We start from the raw sequence: 27,455 nt of genomic DNA, 5'->3' as shown, positions 1-27,455 counted from the left end.
AGGGGAGTCGGGTGCACTGCGCAGCACTCCCCCGGGAGGTACACCCTCCTCCGCCTACGAGTGACCTAATTACAAGGTGCCAACCCGAGGTGGAGGTGGCCTCCACCCAGGCGACAACTCTGCGCTCGTTCCTTCCCACAAAGATGCAGGAACCCCAAGCAACTCCGGCGCTGCTGCACCGCGGAGGGGCGGTGGGGTCGCATTCTCGTTTCCGATTTGGTTGCGGTCGCCGGCGAAGAGCCGGGGCGCAGCACCTTTCGGCAAAGGCCTCTCTGGCCGTTGGGAGGCCCCGCCCGCCCGGACTGCGCTGCGCCAGGCCCCCGCCCCCGCCGCGTAGGACGTCGTGCCCCAGGATCAGCCCAGCTCCCCGCCGCGATCACTGCCCGGGCCGGGACTCGGGCCGCCCTTCCCCCTAGGCCCCACCCTCCTGGGGGACCACGCCCGATGCCCAAGGTGCCTGTTACCAGCGGGCGATGTTGCGCCTGCGCCTGGGCCCCCGGTTCCCGCCCCTCTTCCGGTCTGGCGGCCGCCCAGGGTCGGCTCCGCAGTTGCGCAGCTCGTGCCGCGGCCCTCCCACCCCTCCGCGCCCCGCCGCCTCCTGACGCCTGGCGTGACGTCACCACGCCGGCGGCCGCCATTACAGAGAGCCGAGCTCCGGAGCTCTAGCTAGCTGAGGAAGACAGCGGCCAGCGGCCGAGCACTGCGGGGAGAGCCAGCGGGCCAGAGCCAGCGCCGAGCCACCGCCAGGAACCACACCAGTACCTCGGGGACCGGCGGCGGCGTGTGCGTGTGGCCCGTGTGCGGGCGGCGGCGCGGGTGTAGCGCGGAGCGGCAGCCTGTTCGGGCGGGTGGCATCATGGACGAGAAGGTGTTCACCAAGGAACTGGACCAGTGGATCGAGCAGCTGAACGAGTGCAAGCAGCTCTCCGAGCCCCAGGTCAAGAGCCTCTGCGAGAAGGTGAGTTACACTCCGGCTACGGGAGCCGCCGTGGGCTGCGCCCGCCGAGAAAGGGGTGGCTGTGGGGAGGGTGCAACATGGCGGAGGCCGCCCGCCCGGGCCCCCGGCGCCTCCCAGACCGGGGTCCGGCGCGGCGCGGCGCGGCGCGGTCGGGCGGCGATTCCCAGGCGACCCGGCGCCCCCTGCCTCTCGCGCGGAGATGGGTTGTCCCTGCCGCTGGCGCCTAAAATGGCGCCGTTCACCCCACTCCGAGGCTTCGGAGCCTCCCGGCCTCGGCGTCGGACGGGTGCTGGGGGAGCGGAGACCCCGGGCGGGGGCGGTTTTGAGATCCGGGCAGGAGGCCTTGGGTTCAAACGCCCGGAGACAGAACCTGAGACTCTCCTGTGAGGTGGGCCGGAGGCTTTTCCCTTGGACTCAGGACTGAGTCTCAGCTCCAAAGCTGCCCAGAGGGTCCCCCCAAAGGCGAGTTTGTAGGCCAGACCCCGAGACCTATCGAGGGGCCCCACTGCTTTAGTGCTGTCCTAGGGGGATTGCGCCAAATTCGCTGAGCGGTCTTGTCCAGTCTTTTTGTAAAGCGCGTCTTTTAAGAATTTAACAACAAATCTCTTAACCTAGTTTCTACGAAGGTCATGGTGGTAGGTATAGGGAGGCATATAAGTTCTTTTTCATCGTTGGAAGAAATGGGAGAATTTGTTGGATCATACCGTATATGGAGTTTGGGGATTGGAAGTCAAATGTCAGTTGAATTTATGATTTCTATGCTGACCTAAACTGGGTAGTGGGAAATCTTTCTCTAAGCTTAACGTACTTGGCATTTTGCCATTTATTTTTTTAAAATGAGCAACATCAATGGTAAGAGCAGCAAATTTTGTGTCCTGGCTCTTTGTTAGGAAAGTTACTTGTTTGTATTTTTGTGGCTTTAAGTGGTAGTAATAATAATAGCTGTCGATTGAGCGTTTACTGTGTTGCGGACTTACAGATGCTGAAAATAGGATCTTGTAGTCCGTTTCATTCGTCCAGTTTAGTTACCCTTTTTTAAAGTGAACTTTGCAGCGTTTTATTTTAATACAGAGTTGTGAAATATTATGTTATCACTTTGTATTAGTGAAGGAAGTTATTACAGAGCTATTATGCTGACTTGTTTGTGGTTTGATGTGAAAATTAGGTTCATGAGTTTGGCCTATATACCCCTAAAATAGGCTTTTAAAGAAATTATGCTATAAATAATTGCAGTTTAAGTGAGGCAAATTCAGATTTATTTATCCCAAGCCCAAACAAAACTCTCCTAGTTAATGAGGTGGCACATCATCTATTGGAGCTGCATTGTAATGGTAGCTTCTTGATCCTTAATTCCCCTGCATCAAATGAGGATGGTGTTTATTTTAAAGATGTACAAATAAGCTTTTCAGAATTATTTAATGTATATTATTAGGTCTTAATTTGTAGATACCATAAGTGATGATTTTAGTGACTTTTAGAGTTTAGTACTTTACATAAAGACTTAGTCAGCAGTTGGCTAGATGACTAGTCATTTGTGTAGAAAATATTGGAAGAGAAGTAATGATGTAATTGGAAAATCATGGGACTGCAAAGTTAGACTTGGACACTAGTGAATAATTGTGACTGACCTTGGGGCAACCACTTCACTTGATCCATTTTCTTTTTTGAAACATCGATTTGTTGTTCCCCTTATTTAATGCATTCACTGGTTGATTCTTGTATGTGCCCTGAGCGAGGATTGAACCCACAGTCTACTGGGATTATGCTCTAACCAACTGAGCTACCCAACCAGGACCCATTTTCTTGTCTGTAGACTTAAAGCATGTTTAATTTGAGATCATACAATTTCATTTTAAATGAATGCTTTGTGTTTAAATATTGAAAACCTACTGAATGTCCAAGATTGCTTCCTTTTATGAGAGGAATGGAAAGCAATGCAGAATGTTTATTCTCAAGGAGTCTGAATCTAGTTGGAAATCAGTAGTAAATGGACCACAGAAGTAGAGGGTTTGTGTTGGAGACTACAGACGAGAAATATTTGATGCTTAGGTGGGGTGTATGAAGCTTGGTGCATCTAGTAAATGTTCGTTGTTTTCCACATTTTTGTAAAACTAAGATGTGAGGTTAATCAATTTATGCTTAAATCTCTATTGCTCATCCAGCCTGTCCAGATTTTAATTCTCAGAGCCAAAAAGATGGGAAATAATATTTGTAGGTAGGTTTCCAAGAAATGGGTGAGCCTTTTGGGGGGGGATACCATCACACAGCCTTCCTATTGTCTTTAGCTTGTAAGTGTTTCAACTTTTGGTATTATTATTATTATTTCCAGACTAAATTAATTTGAAGGCAGTTTTTTAGGTATGTGGGATGAGTTAGGATACGTGACTTGAAATGATCTTTTGTACAAGTCTTCCTAGTAAAACAAAAATTCCCTTTTCACTGTTAATATTTGTATGGCTAATAACCCATCTGGTGAACGCTACATTTTTTAAAAATCTTGAGGGAAATTTTTTTTTTCATTAGTACAATCGTTTTTTTATTTTAAGAAAAGATACTTGTTGGAAATAGCTACTTAGTAATAGTTGATTATTTCTTTGATTATGAGACGGTATGATAATTTTAAAACCTTTGATATATCTGAAAATGCCTGATCTGAATGAAATACTTAAAGTAGTAAAGATCATCATAAGAGATTATTGTAATTTTTAAAATGCAGAGGCCATTATTATGATATCTCATCAACATTGAACAGTGGTAGGTGTTCAAATGCAGAGAATCCAAGAGTGAACATAGTTTTATGTTATTAACAAGTCAAGCTCCTCTACCCCTCAAATGTGATTAAGGGTTATATCAAAGCCAAGGTGCCCTAACTGGTTTGGCTCAGTGGATAGAGCGTCGGCCTGCGGACTCAAGGGTCCCAGGTTCGATTCCGGTCAAGGGCATGGACCTTGGTTGCGGGCACATACCCAGTAGGGAGTGTGTAGGAGGCAGCTGATCGATGTTTCTCTCTCATCGATGTTTCTAACTCTCTATCCCTCTCCCTTCCTCTCTGTAAAAATCAATAAAATATATTTTTTTAAAAAGCCAAGGTGGTTGTGTGTGTGCAGTATACCTTGTCATTTTGGGATCATAATTTGTTGATTGTTTAAAAATTTATGGTAAGTGAGTGCAGTTTTGTGTCAGGCACAGTTCTATAGTCAGTAACATGACTACATCTGTGTAATTGGACTGGTATATTTCCATCTACAGATGGGAAAAAATATTAGTGTCAACTTGGCTTTTCACATTAACTACAGTAAACACTCTTTTATTATATGACTTCAGCAGTGGTTTAATTTAGGTATGATTTTTGGCTTTGTGCTTTCAGTTCTTACCAAACTTGTAGAGAATGTTGTTTGATAGCCAGATTTTTTTTTCTCAAAGCAGTTCTTTAACAAGGTATGCTGTTTTCCATTGCACTATAAATAAAATGCAGTCATTAGGCTTCACTTAGTTTTAACCTTTCTTACGTGAGTATATAGAAAACATACCCCTTCTTTCTAATTAGATGAGCTACAAAATATTTGACCAAAGATAAATTATTTTATGAAGTATGTAATATGTTTTTTGCTAGTCTGTATATGTGTTTGGTTTACATTGTTTGGTTCATTTTCATAAAAGTAATATGAACATTGAAAACAGTTGGCAGGGAAGCATAATACAGAATATTATGTTCATCATACTTTACATGCATAGTTCTCTTAAGTTTATGTAACAGTTATTGTCCTCAATTATAAATAGAAACTAGAGGCTCAGGAAGGTAAAGTTATTAACTGCAGGGGCTAAATTGAGATTGCCTAGATTTAAGGATTCTAAGACCAATGTTCTAGCCTTGCTTCACAGCCCCCTTTTAGATTCTTAGGTAGTGTTAATAAAAGATGCAGGTGAATTGAGGCCAGCCTGAATTGTAGAATCAACAGCTCTGTAAAATAAAGCATTACTTTTATTTTGATTGTTTGGAAGTTCCCTATACCTGTCACATACTGTTGTTTTACTGTGTCCTGGAGGAGTAGACAATAATTATTCTTCAGTTTGGGATGTGGCTAACTGTATTCCCTCCTCAAATAAGATTAATGAGGTGAAAACTCCAGTTTATTTTCTATGTATTCTCAGATTGTGTAAATTGTGATCCATAGACTAAGCTCTGAAATATTCTAATAAAGCTTAACTGACATTGTTCATTACAGTGTTTAAATTGCCTTTCTTTTTATCCTCATAGCTTCCACAGTCAAAGCTGTTTGTGCCTCTTTGTTTCATGATCTTCCAGGCAAAAAGCAGTAATGCAGTTGGTTTTGAGTTGACTTAATGAGGAAACACCGAAAGATGAACAGTCCTACTATTCAGATACACAAGTTCTCCAACTCTCTTTGTTTCAGAGTCAAGAGTTCTGTGTCTACAAATATTGGTGGTAGTGAAACACATGCTGTAGAAAGAATGATGAGCATTTCAGGAGTGTATGGGATAACATTTGCATCACCACTCTGGTGTTCACACTTTTTATGACAGCAGGTATTTCCTTATCTCATAAGTCTCATGGAATATTAGTTTAGTTTAGAGGAGTTAAGCTCGGAAAACCAGGAAACATTGGATTTGGGTTGAAGAAATGGTAGGCAAGAGTCTTTTTTTTTTTTTTTTTAATATATATATTTCTTTATTGATTTCAGAGAGGAAGGGAGAAGGAGAGAGGGATAAAAACATCAATGATAAGAGAGAATCATCGATCGGCTGCCTCCCGCAACACCCCCTCCCCCCCCCCCCCCCCCCACACACACTGGGGAACAAGCCCGCAACCCAGGCATGTGCCCTTGGCCGGAACCGAACCTGGGACCCCTCAGTCCGCAGGCCTACGCTCTATCCACTAAGCCAAGCCGGTCAGGGCCAAGAATCTTTTTTTTGTGAAAGTGCTTAGGAGAGATAGGAAAAGTTTTGTGTGGCAAGGGACCCGCCCCCCTTTTTTTAACTCTTTTCTACTTGGTCCAATTCTCTCTTTTCACTTAAAAAAATTTTTTTTATTGTTTAAAGTATTACATATGTCTCCTTTTCCCCCAATTGACCTCTCCCCATTTGCCCCCCTTCACCCCAGCACATGCCCTCACCCCCCTACTGTCTGTGTCCATGGGTTATGCTTATATCACTTTTTTTAAAAAATTCATTTCCTATTACCATCCTTGTCTGAAAAAATCCTCAACCTATACTCCTACGCAAGTGAAATCTGAATTGGACTAGAACTAGGAAGGGGAAAGATTTCCTTTTGTTTTAAATAGCTTTTCTCTCTACTTCTGGAGCAGAAGTAGTAGAAGAAGCTGAAGTTGAGACTTATGGCTTGTCAATAAATGGCTAGGGCAGCCGTGGGCAAACTACTGCCCACGGGATCCGGCCATTAGAAATGAATAAAACTATTGAAAAAAAAGACCGTACCCTTTTATGTAATGATGTTTACTTTGAATTTATATTAGTTCACACAAACACTCCATCCATGCTTTTGTTCCGGCCCTCCGGTCCAGTTTAAGAACCCATTGTGGCCCTCGAGTCAAAAAGTTTGCCCACCCCTGGGCTAGGGTCTGAAAGAACTATAAAGTAACAACCTGGGGTTAATAGCTTACTTTCACAATACCAAGTTACTATTGCCTAGTTATGTATTGGTATTGTGGCTTGGAATGGATGAACAAGGCAGTGACAGAGAAATGTGTGTCTAAAGGTTGTACATGACCAGCTGGCCAATTGCTCTGGCACCACTCCCTGTCCCCACCTCTGCCTTAATCATTTAATTACTACTACAGATTGGAATTTTTACATTTATGTTGTTGGGGGGGGGGGGCTGAAAGAAGCTTGAGAACCTTTGTTCTAGAGTGCCCTGGGAAACAGTTTGTTTATTTAGCAGCTAAAGTCATATACAGAAGTGTAGTTGACAAAGGTTCTGGAGTGTCATTTGATGCTATTAACAATGTGACACTGTACATTTGTTTTTGGAATTCATTCAATCAAAAATTTTAAGCCCCTATTACATGCATTACTGGCTTTCAGTATTTAGCTTTGTCTAAATAGCATTATCACAGGGATTTGTTAGTTTGCTTTTTGTTCTTTTTTTTTTAATCCTCTAGGGAGGATATTTTTCTATTGATTTTTAGAGAGTGGAAGAGAGGGGCGGGGGGGGGGAGAGACAGAGAGAAATATTGTTGTTTCTCAGTGAGAGAAACACATTGCTTGGTTGCCTCCTGCACACGTGCTGACCAGGGCCCAAGCTGTGGAGGAGCCTGCAACCAAGGTATGTGCCCTTGACCTGGATCAAACCCGGGAGCCTTCTGTCTGCAGGCCGATGCTCTATCCACTGAGCCAAACGGGTTAGGACTGCTTTTTGTTCTTAATAGCAGGGTTTCAGATTAGTCAGAAGGTTGAACTTTTGTAAACTATATAGGAAAGGTTTTAGAACATTTGTACTAGTGGTGATCGAGGGAATTTTATTTCTCTGCACCCATCATTTGTAAACTAGTAGTAATGCCCACCATCTATTTTGTTGTGTGGCTCTGACTTTTCATTAAAAGACTTTTAAGAATGACTTTAGAATGGAGTAGAATTTTAGTGTTAGAAGGAACCTTAAAGACCTAGCCAGTGGTCAGCAAACTCATTAGTCAACAGAGCCAAATATCAACAGTACTTCTTCAAAATAGACTCGTCCAGGCCAAAAACCGACTTCTGCGCATGGGCCATGAAGTTTCAATCGCACTATATGTGCGTCCGCACGTGGTGTTTTGTGGAAGAGCCACACTGAAGGGGCCGAAGAACCGCATGTGGCTCGCGAGCCTCAGTTTGCCGACCATTGGACCTAGGCCAAGTCATCTTTTACAGATCGGGGAGGAAACAGACCCAGAGTGGTTGAATCTAGTTTTATGATCAATTGTTGTGAGAATTTTTTAATGAACTATGTATGTAGCAACATTTCTCAGCTTAGTAGATTAACGTTTTTCCCCCCCATGCAGGAATGATTGGGAATGTTTAATTTATGCACATGTGTAGGTTGCTTAGTAAAGATTGAGGTCAGATATATGGTTTTAAAGAAAATGATCATTTATTTTGGTTAGAGATGAAGATGATTATATGAAGCTTAATCATACAGATTTTAATCAAAGAAGACCGAATTGTTTCATAAAATGTTAGAACCATCTGTTTGGTATAATTAATGAAAGACAAGTAGTATAAAAAAAGGTTTGATAATTGAAGATAACATAAATTCATTTGCTTCCAGAGCTAATATGCACTACTTTATGTATCACACCAAAGTAAAAATCTAGCCACATATATTTATCTTAAAACATAATTTTTGCATAGTTATGAAAATCAAAGAAACCTATCTTTTATCTTTTTTAAAGCAGCAAAAAGCAAAGTGAAATTCTCTTAAGATATTGAAAAAAGTATTCTTGCCTGCAAATTTAATTATTTTGCTGTAAATTAAAACTTTAAATTAAAAGTTTTAAAATGTCTTGAATTGTTTAACTGAAAAGTAAAATTCAAAGATTGCATTTTTCTCAGCTTCTCCTATGCCTTTATGGCTATATTGGTGAAGATGTATGATTAGAGTGTGAAATGTTAAATTTACTTACTAGAGTTCCAATGAATATTGGAATTAATAATCAGAATTTTTTTAAAAATATATATTTTATTGATTTTTTACAGAGAGGAAGGGAGAGAGATAGAGAGTCAGAAACATCGATGAGAGAGAAGCATCGATCAGCCGCCTCCAGCACATCCCCCACCAGGGATGTGCCTGCAACCCAGGTACATGCCCCTGACCGGAATCGAACCTGGGACCCTTCAGTCTGCAGGCCAACGCTCCATCCACTGAGCCAAACCAGTTTTGGCTAATCAGAATTTTAATAGAAAAAATTCATAAGATCATCACCCAACTCTGTGACTACTTGAAGAGTATGTGTGGACAATTTGTATAAGAGGAGAAATAACTGGTAGTAAATAAACATGGAATAAAAAGTTAGAAATCTTAAAGGAAAAGTGCCAGTTAAATCAGGAGATAGCATTTTATGTCTGAAACTAGAGGCCCGGGGCACGAATTCATGCATGGGTAGAGTTCCTAGGCCTGGCTGGCAATCAGGGCCAATCTGTGGGGCTACCGGCAGGGCGATTGGGTGGCCTAGCGCCGCCTGCTCACCAGCCCTAACCCCTGCTGGTCGGGGGCCTGCAGGCTGGGGGCAGCTCCTGCGTTGAGTGTCTGCCCCCGGTGGTCAGTGCAGGTCATAGTGACCGGTCGTCCTGCCAATCGGTCAATTTGCATATTAGGCTTTTATTATATAGGATAGCTGAGCATGTTGCATAACAAGTTGGGCATAATCTGGTGTGAATGTGTATGTGTGCGCGCATGCACGATCTTGCATGCGCTTCACACAGGCCCAAACCGTTAGACACAATACCTGCTAAATACAGGAAGAAAAGGTTTACACATATATAACTTTTCCAGTTAACATCTGCAAACATAAATAATGATCTCAGTTTATAAGTTTATTAGGGCCAGAGCAATTGACCAGTGTCTCTTTACTGCTAGACTTACTGGCCATAAATTGCAGATGAATTTGTGTCCTTCTCTTCTCTCATTCTCCTTGTCCAGAGACATTTTGATGTAAAGTTGCAGTGCAGCACCTCCAGGCAAAGGTAATGTTTTTAGATAAGTACTTGGTTGCTCTGAATTTTACTTATCATTATAACCTATTTAATCACAGAAGAACCCCTACGAAGGTTGAGTTCAAGGTCGCATACAATAACAGGTGATCACAGTTTTGAAGTCTGAGATCATAGATTAAAAACCACTGGTATATCATTTATATAAGACGCTGATTGTCTCTTAAACTACGTATTGACTCCTCGTAAACATTAAAAATAAAGTAGTGCATCTAGGACAATCAGTTGCACAATTCACACAGCCCTGAAGTTTTTCAGTGCCAACTAACAGTTGGTCATGAGACGCGAGTGAACTTGAGATACTGTCCATTTTTTAAGATTCAATCAGAATGGGCTAAACCGTTGGATCGCCTCTGCTTATGTAGGCTCTGTGCTTCCCCTCTTTCCCTTACAGTTTAGTGTTCTTATTGTTTTGGTTGCACATGATAGAAGGCTTTTGATTACTTCGCACATCAGGAAAACCAATGATCTAAGACTATGACAGGATCTTAAGTAGGTTGATTTGTCCATTTCAGTTTGCTGATTGGTGGGCCCCTCTAAGGACCTTCATTTTTCCTTCAAGTATTCCAGAAGATGAGTCTGAGCATCATCCCATCTCTCTTTTTTTTAAATTGAATTTATTGTGGTGACATTAGTTTGCAAAACCATACTAAAACTGGAATGTCCAGCCCAGTATATTTAAAAATCACCCACACAACAAAGTTTCTACAGGTCTTCACAAAATCTGGAATTTCCACAAGATGTCTGATCTTTATAATCCAAGTAGTCATCCTTGAAGTTAAACTTCCAGGAGGCAGTTTGGTCCTTATAATCCAAGCAGTTAAGTAGTTGAATTAAAACCAGGCTTGAAGCTACATATCTCTGGGTGGAAAGAGAAGCTAAGTACTGATTGAGATGGCTGGTGACTGTAGTGGTACCAGTAGGTTGTGTGTGACTTCTGGTCCAGGAAGCTGGTGATGCAGAGGAGTCAAGTAAGATCTGTAGTCCATGCATGCCCCCAAAGTAGAAAGTTGAGCTATTATATTCTTGACTATAACCTGAAACCCCAGTATAGGCTATGGGCTATAGGTCATGCATGGAGGAAGAGAAGGTGGACAAGGGATCTGACAGTGGGGAAATGGAAGCTGGACTCCAGGTAGATACAGGAGCACTGCTGCTGGAAATGGTTGGAACTGGGGTGCTAGAGGGGTGAGTGAACTGGCCACTTGCTCCACTCTCTGAATTCACTTTCTGGGCTGGAAATTCCTTTTGGCAGGTATCACTTTTTTTTTTTTTTTAACCTCCATTCTGTTGCTGCTGCTGGTGATGCTACTTAGCTCTTTGATTCTTAAACTGTATTCTGGTAGCCCATCAAGGAATTCGGCAAGTCTATGCCAGAAATGGTCAGATTCAGCCCATTGATTATATAAGGCAGTTGCTTAAGATAAAGCATCATGCTAATAAGGTTTTAGGACACCCAAAGTCAGTCCAAATGGTGAGTGGGTGAGGGGGGTAGAATCCAGCTCAGGTGGGCAAACTTTTTGACTCGAGGGCCACAATGGGTTCTTAAACTGGACTCAGAAGAAGGAGCAGTAGCCGTGTTTCCGACGTTTTCATGTTAACACTGCTGCTGGTGAAGGAGCGGAGGGGAGAGCAAGAGAACCCTCCGCTCTTTCGGCTCCGCGGGCCGGATAGAACAGCCGATCGGGCCGGGTCCGGCCCGTGGGCCATAGTTTGCCCACGGCTGATCCAGCTAGAAGGTCTGGCTTCACCCAGGGTAGACAGATTCGGGCCCTTGGTGGGAGTGTTTGGAGTGGTGGAACTAAGTGAAAAGCTTGCTTACTGCTTCAGAGGCAGCAGCAGCTCTTCCACATCCCACCACTAACAAAAAGCATAATCCTGTTGTGTAGTGCATATGAAACTAAAAAATACTATCTTGCTCTGTAATCCCATCAATTGAAAATACTCTAAAAGGAAATCATTCAGATAACAATAGTACGTGCATAAGTCTGTTCAGGAGGATGTTCTACAGCAGTTTAAAATGATCACTATAATGCTGTAGGAAATTGGGTTAGTGAATATGAAATATTAGAACACAAACGAGATGTTGACCACTTATAGACATGAGGTCTGTATGTAGGTAAAAAACTGAAAGAAATGAGTAGTTTTGTTGCTGTGGTAGGATTATGACAGTCATATTATTCTTAAAGTTTTTCCACTGAAATTAACAATCAACATTTTAATGCTTTTTGGTCTTTTTATACAAAAAAAAATTCCTTAGTTGTAATCATATTGTATTTTTAAGTGTTTGCTTGATTATAAGTGGTTGGTGAATCTGTTGGTTCATGTTTTTTCTCTTTTACTTCCTTGAAAAATCTTGGTTTAGATGATCTGTGAGGTCTAATTTAAGTCTGCGTTGCTTGTAATTTCATACTATTATGGTGGCTAGGGATGACCTATATCTAAGAATGTCAAGCAGATCTATATAAGTCATTCACCTTATACTTGATTGCTTTATAGCAGGTTGAAATAAAGTCTGATTTCTGAATCTGAACTCAGAATGCTGAGAGGATGTTGAAAATAAATTAATACCCCTAAAGGTTCCTTTCCTTCAAGTGATTTTCCAAATTGTTTATTAGGATGGTATAAAATTTAGCTTCACACTGTTACTTGTGATGGTCTCTTATTAATAAAATAGCCTATTCCCATTTTAAATGGGAAATTTTAAAAAATATATATATTTTATTTCAGAGAAGAGAGAAAGGGAAGGGAGAGAGAGATAGAAACATTCAAGGATGATAGATAATCATTGATTGGCTGCCTCCTATTGGGGATCAAGCCTACAACCTGGGCATGTGCCCTGACCAGGAGTCACCCAAGACCTCCTAGTTTGACACTCAACCACTGAGCCACACCGGCCAAGCTAGGAAATTTTACATCAAATCTTTTTTTCCTTGAATTCATTCATTTCATTATTTACCACTTGACTGAATTTCAGTAGGGTTCCAATAAAAAAAAAATGAATATGATGCTAATTACACTATTTTTTTTTTAACTTGATCTTTTTTCAAATGTTAAGTAGCTGAGACATTTGAAGGTCTGAAAAACTGTTTTAGGGGATTAGGAGAAGCAAAAAAGTTTGGGAGTGTGTGTGTGTGTGTGTGTGTGTGTGTGTGTGTGTGTTTTGCTTTTTTGTGCCCATGCATAATTCAGGGACATAGGCTTTAAATTATAGAAGTCAGAATACCAGAGGATGAGACCTGCCGGCATAGCTCAGTGATTGAGTGTCTACCTATGAAACAAGAACTCATGGTTCAATTCCCGGTTAGGGCACATGCCTGGTTTGCAGGCCTGATCTCCAGTTAGGGGTGTGCATGAGGCAACTGATCAATGATTTCTCTCATCGATGTTTCTCTCTCCCTCTTTGATCTTTCATCTCCCTCTCCCTTCCTCTCTGAAATCAATAAAAATATATATATATTTTAAAAAAAGCCCTAACCGGTTTGGCTCAGCGGATAGAGCATAGGCCTGCAGACTCAAGGGTCCCAGGTTCTATTCTGGTCAAGGGCATGTACCTTGGTTGCGGGCACATCCCCAGTAGGGGGTGTGCAAGAGGCAGCTGATCGATGTTTCTCTCTCATTGATGTTTCTAACTCTCTATCCCTCTCTCCTCCTCTCTGTAAAAAATCAATAAAATATATTTTTTAAAAAAATGCAAACCACTAGATATACTGATAAGTCCACTTCATAGTATCTTCTTTCAGGAAATGTGCCTTCATATGTATACAAGGGAGCAAATACTAGGATATACATGCAGCTTCCCCCTCCCCCAGAGTATTATCTTCTATCTAGTTATCTAGCTAGCTATCTAGGTATTTAGTCTGTATATATAAAAGTGTCCCCTCAGGAGTTCAACCTGGAGTTTGATCACTCACTACGATGTGCACTGACCACCAGGGGGCGGCAGCCAGAAGGCCCTGATCACTGGCCAGGCCTAGGGACCCTACCTGTGCATGCATTTCATGCACCAGACCTCTAGTTCCTCAGATAATATTCCATGTTCAATGTGAGAAATTAACCAGGTCTATATATATGCATTCTGAACTCCAAGATACTTTGGTAAGGAGAAAAGCAGACTGCTGAACAATATTGTTTCTAGTTTAAATATGCAGTTATATTTCTTTAGGCTCATAATATGACTTAAAATGTGTAAACAAGGTTTTGAAAGGATATATATCAGAATGCTATTGTTGGTTACTCTGTTCAGTGGGGCTGTGGAGAGTGGACAATAACTTCTGAAAATTTCTTTGAAGTAAGGCCTATCATTTCATTCATAGCTATTTTCATTAGTATGTAGACATGGTATTAATGCCAAACAGTAATAGAATATCTCTAGTGAACTGCTTTTTAGTAATAAGAAACCAAGGAAGGTTGGAATTACACTAGTGATGTGGATTATATGTATTTCTTTAGAAATATCCCTTTTTGAGAACAGTGAATATTTTCTACATTTAAAAATGTTAGGTTGAATTAATAATTTTGGATGTCAGTGGTTGGTGAATATACTGAAATAGGTTACAAAATGTTTAGAGACTTGAAAATAGTGGTTCTTAAACTTGGCTGCACGTGAGAGCACCAGTATGGGGTGGGGAGGGGAGACTTAAAAAAATTATTGATGCTTGAACGAAGTGCCTTCTACATCACAGGCATTGTTCTAGCAAGGTGCTGTGTACACATTTGTGACTAAAATGAATCTGGTAAACATTGTAAAAATTGTCAATTTGTTGCATGGAACATAGATTAGAGACAGGAAAATGAAATAGGGAGGCCAGCATAGTAATCCAGAGAGATGATGGTGGCTTGGGCCAGGGCAGTAGCAAAAAAGATAGAAGCAGATAGATTTGAGATATGTTTTGGGAGGAGACTGGGCAAGACTTGCCTGTGGATCAGTCCTGGAATACTATTGGTCTTTAAGCTCTACTCCATTTCAGATACCCACAATACCACATTTCATAGCCCCTGCCCCTGAAATACTACATTCACTCATCAACTTTGCTGCCAGTGGATCTTTGTTCCAATACCACTTTGTTTTTCAGTCTATATCCATGTTTCTTTCTCCTCCTACATTTCCTACTTCGAGTGACCAACTGTTATGGTTTGCATGGGCACAGCTGAGGCATTTCCTGGGATGCAGGATTTTCAGTGTTAAAACCAGGGTAGTGGGTTACCCTACCTCCACCCCAGTCCACCCTCTTCTTTACTCTTGTGTGTTATGCTTCAGTCATGTTAATTTTTCCCTCTTTTAACTCCTGGGGCATTTTTACAAGTAATTGCATCTGCCTGTGTAGGACCTCCTCCGATGTTCTACTTTCATCCCCTTTGTGGAACTAACTCACTCATTTTTTTGGATCTCAGGCTCAGTCAGTTTTTCTAGCTGTCCCGGGGACTGTGATCCTGGAGCACTGCTGCTTACTCTAGCATGTCTTAGCACTTGGCCCTTTTGTAATGATCATTTTTTAAAAAAAATATTTTTATTGACTTCAGAGAGGAAGGGAGAGGGAGAGTTAGATAGAAACATCAGTGATGAGAGCGAATCATTGATTGGCTGCCTCCTGCATGCCCCCTGCTGGGAATCGAGCCCACAACCCGTGCATGTGCCCTTTACCAGAATTGAACCCTGGATCTTTTGGTCCACAGGCTGATGCTCTGTCCACCTAGCCAAACCAGCCAGGGCTGTAATGATCATTTTTATTGTCTATCTCTCCTGCTCTACTGTGTGCTTTTTGAGCTGTCTTGTTTGTTGTGATATCTTATTTAAAGTGGCCTCCACCAGTTACTCTCTCCCTTTCATGGCATTTAACAGTCTGTACTCTGTTGCTTAGATACTTGTTTGTTGGCCTGTACCCCCTACCCTACCATGGGAATGACCTACATTGTTCACTATACCTTCAGTAGCTAGCACAGAACCTGCCTGACACATAATGTCACTCAGATAAATGTAGCAAATGAATGATATCTTCCAGTGCTCTTTACAGTTTCTGGTATATAGTAATGGTCAATAATTGTGTTGAATGAATGAAATGGTATTGAGAGGTAGATTATGTTACCCTTAAAAGTAATGTTTGAATTTGTGACTATGTGGAGGAATGCTGTCAAACAGTTTTCTAAAAGCAGTATAAAACCCATGTATATTGAATAGGCACAAACTGTAAAACAAGAAGCTTGTATTTTGGTATACTGTAAAGTATAAAAAGTATATTAGTCACAGCTGATTCTCATAGCCAGTTGGCCTGGGGGTCAAATCACCCCCAGTATTACCGACAACAATCAAGGCTTAACTACAACAAGACTGTGCACAAAGACCACAAGGGGGGTGCACCAAGAAAGCATAAAAAATGCGGAGACAAAGAAACATGACAGAAATGGAGGATATAGAGCTCAAAACCACACTTTTAAGGTCTTTCAATAATTTTCTAGAAACTGCCGATAAACTTAATGAGATCTACAAGAAATCTAATGAGACCCTTGATGTTGTGATAAAGAACCAACTAGAAATTAAGCATACACTGACTGAAATAAAGAATAGTATACAGACACCCAACAGCAGACGAGAGGAGCGCAAGAATCAAGTCAAAGATTTGAAATCCGAAGAAGCAAAAAACACCCAACCAGAAAAGCAAAATGAAAAAAGAATCCAAAAATACGAAGATAGTGTAAGGAGCCTCTGGGGTAACTTCAAGCGTACCAACATCAGAATTATAGGGGTGCCAGAAGATGAGAGAGAGCAAGATGTTGAAAACCTATTTGAAGAAATAATGACAGAAAACTTCCCCCACCTGGTGAAAGAAATAGACTTGCAGGTCCAGGAAGCGCAGAGAACCCCAAACAAAAGGAATCCAAAGAGGACCACACCAAGACACATCATAATTAAAATGCCAAGAGCAAAAGACAAAGAGAGAATCTTAAAAGCAGCAAGAGAAAGAAACTCAGTTACCTATAAGGGAATACCCATAAGACTGTCAGCTGATTTCTCAACAGAAACTTTGCAGCCCAGAAGGGAGTGGCAAGAAATATTCAAAGTGATGAATACCAAGAACCTACAACCAAGATCACTTTATCCAGCAAAGCTATCATTCAGAATTGAAGGTCAGATAAAGAGCTTCACTGATAAGAAAAAGCTAAAGGAGTTCATCACCACCAAACCAGTATTATATGAAATGCTGAAAGATATCCTTTAAGGAGAGGAAGAAGAAGAAAAAGGTAAAGATACAAACTATGAACAACAAATAATGCATCTATCAACAAGTGAATCTAAGAATCAAGTGAACAAATAATCTGATGAACAGAATGAACTGGTGATTATAATAGAATCAGGGACATAGAAAGGGAATGGACTGACTATTCTTGGGGGGGAAAGGGGTATGGGAGATGCGGGAAGAGACTGGACAAAAATCATGCACCTATGGATGAGGACACTGGGTGGGGAGTAAGGGCGGAGGGTGGGGCGGGAACTGGGAGGAGGGGAGTTATGGGGGGGGAAAAGAGGAACAAATGTAATAATCTGAACAATAAAGATATAATTTTTAAAAAAAGTATATTAACATACAGATAAAATTTTAATGTCCTTCAAAAATTAAAGTCAAGCAGGACTAAGAAACCTCTCCTCATAGCCTGGGTTCCTGGAATGCCAGCATTATAGTTAGAACTCTAGCCGGCTTGGCTCAGTGGATAGAGTGTCAGCCTGAGAACTGAAGGGTCCCGGATTCGATTCCAGCCAAGGGCACATGCCTGGGTTGCGGGCTCAATCCCCAGTAGGGGGCGTGCAGGAGGCAGCCGATCAATGATTCTCTCTCACCATTGTTGTTTCTATCTCTCTGTCCTTCTCCCTTCCTCTCTGAAATCAATAAAGAAATATATTTTTTTTAAAAAGAACTCTAAAACTAAGGAATTAGGTACCTAAATGTCTTGCTCCATTTTCATTGATCTTTATACAGCTACTAATAATATAGTTTCTTTAGTGTTTACTTAGATGACAACTAATAGGCCTAAAAACTCTTGATACTGAAGAGAGAAATAGGGCTGTGCATCTTGATACACATTTGGTTTTGGATTCCGAGGATAGATGACCAATGGAACAAAATCTTGCCCTCTTAATAATGGGATCATAATTGCCTGCAATTTCATTTTCTACTGAGTTGCGCCTTACACTACATTAAGTGTGAAGAAACGTGTATTTGTTAATGTTTAATGTCAAGTGTATTGGTTTATTTTATTTTTTTTCTCTCTCTCTCTGTAGGCTAAAGAAATCCTGACAAAAGAATCCAACGTGCAAGAAGTTCGATGTCCAGTCACCGTCTGTGGAGATGTTCATGGGCAATTTCATGATCTCATGGAACTGTTTAGAATTGGTGGCAAGTCACCAGATACAAATTACTTGTTTATGGGAGATTATGTTGACAGAGGATACTACTCAGTTGAAACAGTTACTCTGCTTGTAGCTCTTAAGGTAACTTCAATTTTATGTTCAGATATTTTAAACTGAGTAAAACAGTCCTTTTGAATGTTCTTTTTTCCAGAGATTTGTGATTTTCTCTGAATATTAAGTTTTAGAATAAAACTTTAAACTTGGGATTGCAAATATTTAGATTTGGGACCTAGAAATCATAGGTCTGTCTGTCTGAGTAAGGGGATGGTATAGAATAAAAACAAAAAGTTTTGTGTGTGGGGAGTTTTTTTGTTAATCCTAACCCGAGGATTTTTATTTTACTGATTTTTAGAGAGTGGGAGGGAGGTGGGAGGGAGAGTGAGTGAGAGAGAAACATTGATGTGAGAGAGACATATCGATTGATTGCCTTTCCACACACACACCTCACTTGGGGCTGGGAATTGAACCTGAGACTCTGTGGTATTCGGGTTGATGTTCTAATAGCCATAGCAACACCAGCCAGGGCAAAAAAAGGTTATTCCTTAAGGAAGAAAATAACCTTCGATTATTTGAAAAAATATTAGAAGGCTGGTCAGATAGATTTTAGATCAATAAATTGGGATGTGGAGGGAATATAATTACCTTCCTAGATACTTTTGAAGTATTTTAAAGGAATGAAATGTCAGTTGTTGGAATGTTTATATCCTTTGACAGAGTAGTCCTATTACAATTTTATTGAAGTAGAAATTCAAGAGGAAAAGAGCTTTATTTATATGAAAACATAAACTGCAGCATTATTTTTAATATCAGAAAGAATTGACCTAAATATCCAACAGAAAGTGAATATCTAAAATATGATTTATCTCAATGGACTATTAAGCATGTAACCATTAAGCATGTCATGATAATCTAGAACAATAGAAATGATAATTAAAGAAAACAAGTTGCTTTATATCGGGTATAGCTTTGGGAAATGTACAAAGGTCTGAAGGTGAAACATGAAATGATAAATAGCGTTTAGTATGGTAAGCTTCTGTCTTTCCCATAAAAAAATTGACTTTACCTTTTGGGGAAAAGATTTTACTAAATATGCAGAATGGTAAAATGCCGAAGACTTCTAATATTGGAGAAGCAGTGAGATGTGGTTTTGGCAAGAGCTGAATTTTAGGCAACTAATATAATGTATGTGTTTGAAGCTACTAGTCTGAATCATATAAAGTGCTACAGAACATTTTTGGAGTCATTATGTTCTGCATCTGTAAAATAAAGGGGTTAGATTAAATGATGGAAACTTTCTGTGGTAGCTCTAGATATTACAAGAGCAGACTTATAAGCTGACCTTAAAGCCCAGGATATGAATCCCAGTGCTCAGAAGGATTGAATATGTTAACTTTAAGAATTCATGTTTGAAGCTGTTAAGGGTTGAATTGTGCTGCTACTACTCCCAAATTTCATGTGTTGAAGACCTAACCCCCATTACCTCAGAATGTGACTGTGTTTGGAGATAGGGTCTTTAAAGATGTAATTAAAATGAGGTCAGATGGGGAGCCCTAATCCAGTATGACTGGTGTCCTTATAAGAAAAGATTTGGACACAGATTCAGAGGAAAGATGATAAGACTAGAGAAGATAGACATTTACTAGCGAAGGACAGGGGCCTTCAGATGTAACCAATCCTACCAACATCCTCTATAACTGTGAGGAAATACATTTGATATTTAAGCCACCCAGTCTGTGGTGCTTTGTTATGACAGCCTATTCTTTATTATGACAAACTAATAAAGGGGGAAGGAAACTAACAAATAGTGATGGAACAGGAGTATCCATTTACAAAAAAAGAAGAGGAACTTAGATACTTCATACCATATAAATGGACCATAATTGATCATAGACCTAAATATGAGAGCTAAAGCTATGAATTTTCTAGAATAAAACTTAGAAAATCTTTGTAAACTTGGGTTAGACATAGATTTCTTAGCTATGATACCAGAAGCATGATCCATTAAAAAATTAATAAATTGGACTTCATCAGAATTATTTTTGGTCTTCAAAAGACATCACTAAGGAAAATGTATTTGTATTCATATATATATTTAAAACCTGTTATAACTAAGATGACAATTTAAAGATGGACGAAGTATTTGGATATTTCACCCAAGAAAATATCAGTAAGCACATAAAAAGATGCAAATTAAAGTCACAGCCATTCAAATGGCTGTCATCAATAAGGCTGATAATACCAAGTGTTAGTGAATTTGTGGAGAGATTGAATCTTTATGCATTGCTGATGGGAATATAAAATGCTCTGCACTTTGAAAAAGTTTGGCAGTTTCTCAAAAAGTTAAACGTATCCCTACCATATGACCCAGCAATTATACTCAGTTAGGAATCTACCCAAGAGAAATGAAAATACGTTCATATAAAAATTTACATGGCCCTAGCTGGTTTGGCTCAGTGGAAAGAGCATTGGCCTGTGGACTGAAGGGTCCCGGGTTTGATTCCAGTCAAGAGCACATGCTCTGGTTGCGGGCTCAATCCCGGGGGCGGGGGAGGGGGGGGGGCGGTGCAGGAGGCAGCCGATCAGTGATCCTCTCTCAACATTGATGTTTCTCTCTCTCTCTCTCTCTCTCTCTCTCTCTCTCTCTCTCTCTCCCTCTCTCCCTCCCTCCCTCCCTCTCCTCCCTCCCTCTCCTCCCTTCCTCTCTGAAATCAATTTAAAAATATTTTAAAAATTAAATTAAAAACTTACACGCATTAACTTGGGGTGGTAAGCACACAGTACAATATATAGATCATGTAGTAACTTTATTAACCAACGTTACCCCAATAAATTCAATTTTAACCATGTACATTCAAATGATTATAGTAACATTATTCATTGTAGCCCCAAACTGCAAACAATCCAAGTATTCATTCAACTGGTGCATAAAGAAACAAAAGATGGTATGGCCATACAATGGAATACTATGCAGCAATTAAGAAAGACAAATTACTGATCCATATACAGTTGAGCATCAAAAATATTCCGCCTAAGTGAAAGAAACCAGGCACAAATAACTGCATGTTGTGTGATTAATTTATATGAGATTTCTAGAAAAGCAAATCAATAGAAAGTAAATCAGTGGTTGGTGGGAGTTGGGAGTGACTGCAAATAGGCATGCGGGATCTTTTGGGGATAATGGAATGATTATAAAGCTGGATTGTGATGATTGTTGCATAATTATAAATTTACCAAAAATTATTTAACAAGAAATAATTCATGAATAGAGTATTATAGCTGATAATTCTCTTGGTGTAAAATTGGTGGTAGAATTTTGATTTAGTTGAGATGGGGTTGACAAATACCTCATGGACAAGTGCCTGTAGATGTGTGGTTTCAGTTCAGTGTGATACAAGGATTTGGAATGGTTTTCGGTTTTTGTCTTTTCCCCCAATAAAGTTAGAACTCTAGATTTCGCTGTGGAAGGTTTGCTGAATTGTTTGGTTTTTGAAGGAGCCAGCATTTCATGTTGTTTTCCATTTTGTTGTTTCAGGTTCGTTACCGTGAACGCATCACTATTCTTCGAGGAAATCATGAGAGCAGACAGATCACACAAGTATATGGTTTCTATGATGAGTGTTTAAGGAAATATGGAAATGCAAATGTTTGGAAATATTTTACAGATCTTTTTGACTATCTTCCTCTCACTGCTTTGGTGGATGGGCAGGTATGTAGGTCTTCTTAAAACTTACATCACTGATTGTTTTCAGTATTCTGCTTTCTTAATGTTTAAGGATCAGTAACTTCTTTGTCCACTCACATCCCTTTGGGGCCTCTTTGAAGTGCCTTTGTATCAGGCCCTGAACTATATGTTGGGACTACATCCATCCTTTCAAACTGTTTCTGGACACATCTGGGAGATGTAATTAAGGAGACCATAACAAAATTCTGTGCAAAAGAAGATTATAGTCTGTGGTGAGGGTGAAATCAGAGAAACATTTTCTTGGAGGAGCAGATTGAAGTGGAGTCTGCATTAAGTAGTGATGGTTTATCAGGAAGAAAGGGAGTGTATTCAGTAGTTTAGAGTGGGTTGGGAGAAAGATGGCTTAGAGGAGGTGCAGAGACAAGCCTGGTTGTGGCAGAACATAGATACAGGTGGGTTAAATAATGTGGGCTGCTGTCTGCACCTTAGGCCAGAATGTCTCAAGTTGTTTTTAGGTGAGGTTAACATTATAAACCACTCTTTTCAGATCTTCTGTCTACATGGAGGCCTCTCGCCATCCATAGATACACTGGATCACATCAGAGCACTTGATCGCCTACAAGAAGTTCCCCATGAGGTAATGACTTTTATTTGATTAATAAAATCTTTTTAGCAAACTTCTTGGAGGAAAAAATTTAATTGTAACTTAGTTCATTATATGTATTCTTTTGTTCAATTCTCAAAAATGACCCCATGTGGTGTGAACACTCTTGTCCACCCATTCTTCAGAAGAAGCTAATATAAGGAACCTGCCAAGATCGCCTACTTGTGGGACTGGGCTTGGGACATAGGGTATAGTTTTCTTCAGAGTCTCTGTCTTAATTACTAGACTCCAGTGCAGCCGTGGGCAAATTACGGCCCGCAGGCTGGATCCAGCCCTTTTGAAATGAATAAAACTAAAAAAAAAAAAAAGACCGTACCCTTTTATGTAATGATGTTTACTTTGAATTTATATTAGTTCACACAAACACTCCATCCATGCTTTTGTTCCGGCCCTCCGGTCCAGTTTAAGAACCCATTGTGGCCCTCCAGTCAAAAAGTTTGTCCATCCCTGCTCTAGTGCCTAACATTGACATTTGTATACTATAGGCAAATTATTAGGGTTTGTTATTGGGGCTCATTGATGTAGGCTATTTCTCTTAAAAGACATCTGGAAATAGTTTATTTATTTGACATAGATATTTGTAACTGTAAAACCTTTTACTGTTTTCAGCAAACACCACTTAAAAAGAAATAAACCCAAATATTTTAAGTAGCCTTTTGGATGGTAAAATTACAGTGATTTGAAAGGAGAAAAAGGAAAAATGGGCTCAATTCTTAGCATAGAACATTGACTTCTAGCATACAAATAAAATTTGGGTCCTGTTTAAATTCTAATACAATTCTGTGATTATCAATAAAGTCTGCTTTTGATGAATTATTCAAATCATGTATTAACCATTTTTGCAAGTCTGTTTAACTTAACTTGCTTTTTTTAGGGTCCAATGTGTGACTTGCTGTGGTCAGATCCAGATGACCGTGGTGGTTGGGGTATATCTCCTCGAGGAGCCGGTTACACCTTTGGGCAAGATATTTCTGAGACATTTAATCATGCCAATGGCCTCACGTTGGTGTCTAGAGCTCACCAGCTGGTGATGGAGGTACGTTCTGTTCTTTGAAACCTGATTTGCCTTTTATGTAAACTTAATGAAGGAAGATATTAGGGGGTTTTAAATGAATGATACTAATGAGAACATGTAGCCTGAGCCTTTTCAGTAGGTGCACACTAGAAGTAAAATCTCAAGCTTTGGTCACCATGAAATTCATAGGTAACATGTTTTCAGAGATTCTTTTTTTAAGTTTGAGTCAATGTTCATTAGTAACATATCTAAGTTTCAAGTGTACAATTATGATATTGTGTGCTCACCACCAAAGTCTAGTCTCCGTCCGTCACCATAAATGTGACAGATTCTTTTTTTTTATTGTCTAAAGTTTTACATTTGTCTTCATTTTCCCCAGTTGACCCCCGCGCACCACCCCCCCAGCCCTCTCCTCCCCCCCGCCCCCCAGGATTCTTTTCTAATGTGTTTTTATTAACCTCAGAGAGGGAGAGAGATAGAGACACATCAGTGAGTGAGCCCAGGTTGGCTTGGCTCAGTGGTTGAGCATAGACCTATGAACCAGGTCACAATTTGATTCCCGATCAGGGCACATGCCTGGGTTGCGGGCTCGATCCCCAGTAGAAGGCTTGGCAGGAGACAGCCTGATCAATGATTCTCTCTCATCATTGATGTTTTTATCTCTCCCTCTTCCTTCCTCTCTGAAATCAATACAAGTACATTTTTTAAAAAAAGAAACATCAGTGAGAAAGCATAATCAATCCAGCTGCCTCCTGTATGCCCCCTACGGTGTATTGAGCCCACAACTGAGGCATGTGCCCTAACCAGGAATCGAACCGTGACCTCCTGATTCATATGTCAGCGCTCATCCACTGAGCCACACCAACCAGGCTTGACAGATTCTTAATGACAGGATAGTGCTTGGGATTTAAGAGTGGGGAAGTAAGATTCAGGGGGCAGGAGAAGAGGGAATGTAATATTTTATTATCTCAATTTTGTTATTTCGTATATTTAATGTGTATGTGTGGAGGAGAGTTTGGGAAGAAATAAACCAAAATATTTTAAGTAGTCTTTTGGATGGTAAGATTACAGTGATTTGAAAGAAGAAAAGGGAAAAATGGGCTCAATTCTTAGCATAGAACATTGACTTTTAGCATACAAATAAAATTTGAGTCCTGTTAGATTAATTCTAATACAAATCTGTGGTTATCAGTAAAGTCTGACTTTGCTAAAGATAGGGAAAGAAATTTGTGAACAATATTTTAAAAGTAACTGATGCATTTGAATAAAGCCAGAAATGCTAGAGGCATCTATTCTTTTTACCTGAGCAATGACCGCCTTGGGACCTTCACTTATGACTGATGAGAGAATTAATAAGGTTGTGGTCTCCTATGAGTATTTATCTGCCTTTATAAGGAATGGCCATATACTCATTCTTGGATCAGTTTAGAGCCACTGCAATAAGAGAGGCTGGTGAGACAGTGCTGTTTACAGAAGGCCAGATATTTAAGAAGAAGATGTATTGATTATTGTTTCTAATTTAAAAAGTTGTGTAGAGCACAGAAAATTATTGTTGTCTAGAAACTGTTGCTATTTTTCAAGACTTTTTGAGAGAAAAGTTTTTTTTCTTGAGTAACATTTAGTTTTGTAAATAAGGGAGTAAAATGTATTTTTATGTCTTTCTTTTTTCCTTGTAGGGATATAACTGGTGCCATGACCGAAATGTAGTAACGATTTTCAGTGCTCCAAACTATTGTTATCGTTGTGGTAACCAAGCTGCAATCATGGAACTTGATGATACTCTAAAATACTCTTTGTAAGTATCTATACCTGAGTAGTTGATTGCTATTATTTGAATATATAGTTTTAATGGGAGTTTTAAGAGTTGAAAAGCTCATTGCTAAATACATTCCAATTTGATTTTTAAGTTTCCTTTGAAACAGACCTATGGTATTTTGAAATACATCAACAGAAACTTGTGATATATAGGTCCTAATATAAATTAGAACTTTAAACCTACATTTTACTTATTTAGTAGAGCCCATCTTACAATTGATCTTATAAGGAAGCCTAGTATATAAAAGCATATCCTCTCTGGCTAAAGTTACCTTGGCTCTTTGAGGAGGCATTCAGCTAGAACACCCTTATTAAAAGCATGATTGAGCTATAACTAGTTTTGTTACATTAAGGCAAGCTGAAATTTGATAGGAAAAAATAGAGTAAAGTTTGAAAGAATGATGTTCTTGATTTTGAGTGTCAGTACAATGGTGTCTTCAAGTATAAACAACAAATATGTCTTGTTTTTCAGCTTGCAGTTTGACCCAGCACCTCGCAGGGGCGAGCCACATGTTACTCGTCGTACCCCAGACTACTTCCTGTAATGAAATTTTAAACTTGTACAGTATTGCCATGAACCATATGTTGACCTAATGGAAATTGGAAGAGCAACAGTAACTCCAAAGTGTCAGAGAATAGTTAACATTCAAAAAACTTGTTTTCACATGGACCAAAAGATGTGCCATATAAAAATACAAAGCCTCTTGTCATCAACAGCCGTGACCACTTTAGAATGAACCAGTTCATTGCATGCTGAAGCGACATTGTTGGTCAAGAAACCAGTTTCTGGCATAACGTTATTTGTAGTTACTTTTGCTTTCTATGAGAGACTGCAGATAAGATGTAAACATTAACACCTCGTGAATACAATTTAACTTCCATTTAGCTATAGCTTTACTCAGCATGACTGTAGATAAGGATAGCAACAAACAATCATTGGAGCTTAATGAACATTTTTAAAAATAAGTACCAAGGCCTCCCCTCTACTTGTGAGTTTTGAAATCGTTCTGTTTATTTTCAGGGATACCGTTTAATTTAATTGTATGATTTGTCTGCACTCAGTTTATCTCCCTTCTCAAATCTCAGCCTCATGTTGTTCTTTGTTATTGTCAGAACCTGGTGAGTTGCTTTGACAGAACTGTTTTTCCCCCTCCTGTAAGACAATGTTAACTGCACAAGGGCACTGCAGTGTTTTTCATAATAAACTTGTGAACTAAGAACTGAGAAAGTCAAATTTTAATTGTATCAATGGGCAAGACTGGTGCTGTTTATTTAAAAGATAAATCAGTTGATAAATTTTAGAATTTGTAGAATGTTAGGTAAAGAAAAAAAAAATCAAGTCCATTACATAGTCTCTCTGGTAACTCTTTAACATTCTTCAGGTGAATTTCATGATTTATAGTTCAGATAGTACAATTTATCAGATTGCCAGTGTGTTCTTTGTGGGTTCTTCCTGCATATTAACTTGTTTTCAAGAAAGGAAATCTGTGTGCTACTTCAGTGAGATCGGACTGTAAAACCATGTAACTTGAGATTTAAGTTTTTGGGCTTTTTAATAAAACAGCATGTTTTCAGGTAGAGCCACGAAGTAAATAATGTGTCTACTTATTCAGTGCAGTTTCTGGTTATAAATATATTGTTATAAATTAATTGTCTAATTGTAGATACTGTGGGCTTCGGTCATCTCAATTAGAAAGTGTTAGTAATCTACCTGATTATGAAATAAGTAAAGAAAATGGTTGGTAAGTATAGTAATTTCCTTTAAAAATATATAATTGCTGTTGTTAATTTCTCAGTAACAGATTAAAATAAAATTTTCATATTTTAAAAGGTTCTTGTTCAAAAAAAATATCAAAGACTTCTCAACTAAAAATGAGTATTTTGAATACACTGAGGACTTGAAGTTTGCTTTGGAATGTATGGGTAAAATGAATTGGTAAAATGATGGGCTCATTTCTTAGGTTAAATACCCTAAGCAAAGATAGATGACCTTTTTTTTGGTTGCAGTAGTGTGTTTTAAATTAAAGTGTAACGTGAATATTAGCATGTAAGAAAGACTTAACCTTGGCTTTGTAGGAAAACAATGGTATTTCTGTGGTTTTCATCCTTGATGCAGAGGCTCTGATTTAGTTTGGAGGAGGAGGGCTCAGGTATACATATTTTTAAGTTTCCCAATTGAGTTTAATTTACATG

At 39.7% G+C, this 27,455-nt stretch overlaps 1 protein-coding gene and 1 pseudogene across 1 annotated transcript; one reads left to right on the top strand and one right to left on the bottom strand.

The window, feature by feature from the left end:
* Positions 1-608: 608 nt before the first annotated feature.
* On the top strand, positions 609-26,482 carry PPP2CA (protein phosphatase 2 catalytic subunit alpha). The gene is made up of 7 exons (XM_059698392.1): positions 609-958; positions 17,958-18,167; positions 21,619-21,792; positions 22,316-22,405; positions 23,307-23,468; positions 25,124-25,242; positions 25,735-26,482. Exons 1-7 carry the CDS (start codon positions 857-859, stop codon positions 25,805-25,807), a joined length of 930 nt encoding a protein of 309 aa, XP_059554375.1. The 5' UTR covers positions 609-856; the 3' UTR covers positions 25,808-26,482.
* LOC132235651 (homeobox protein OTX2-like) lies at positions 10,283-11,117 on the bottom strand (annotated as a pseudogene).
* Positions 26,483-27,455: the final 973 nt, after the last annotated feature.

This window comes from Myotis daubentonii, chromosome 5 (genome assembly GCF_963259705.1).
Source record: "Myotis daubentonii chromosome 5, mMyoDau2.1, whole genome shotgun sequence".
Classification (NCBI taxonomy): Eukaryota; Metazoa; Chordata; class Mammalia; order Chiroptera; family Vespertilionidae; genus Myotis; species Myotis daubentonii.
This window is presented reverse-complemented; position numbering and strand designations above follow the sequence as displayed.

Bases quoted from the DNA above. Each gene is read 5' to 3' on its own strand.
- PPP2CA (XM_059698392.1), top strand. From the start codon at position 857: ATGGACGAGAAGGTGTTCACCAAGGAACTGGACCAGTGGATCGAGCAG. The intron at 959-17,957 runs GTGAGTTACACT...CTCTCTCTGTAG, and splicing joins TCAAGAGCCTCTGCGAGAAG to GCTAAAGAAATCCTGACAAA. The intron at 18,168-21,618 runs GTAACTTCAATT...TTGTTGTTTCAG, and splicing joins CTCTGCTTGTAGCTCTTAAG to GTTCGTTACCGTGAACGCAT.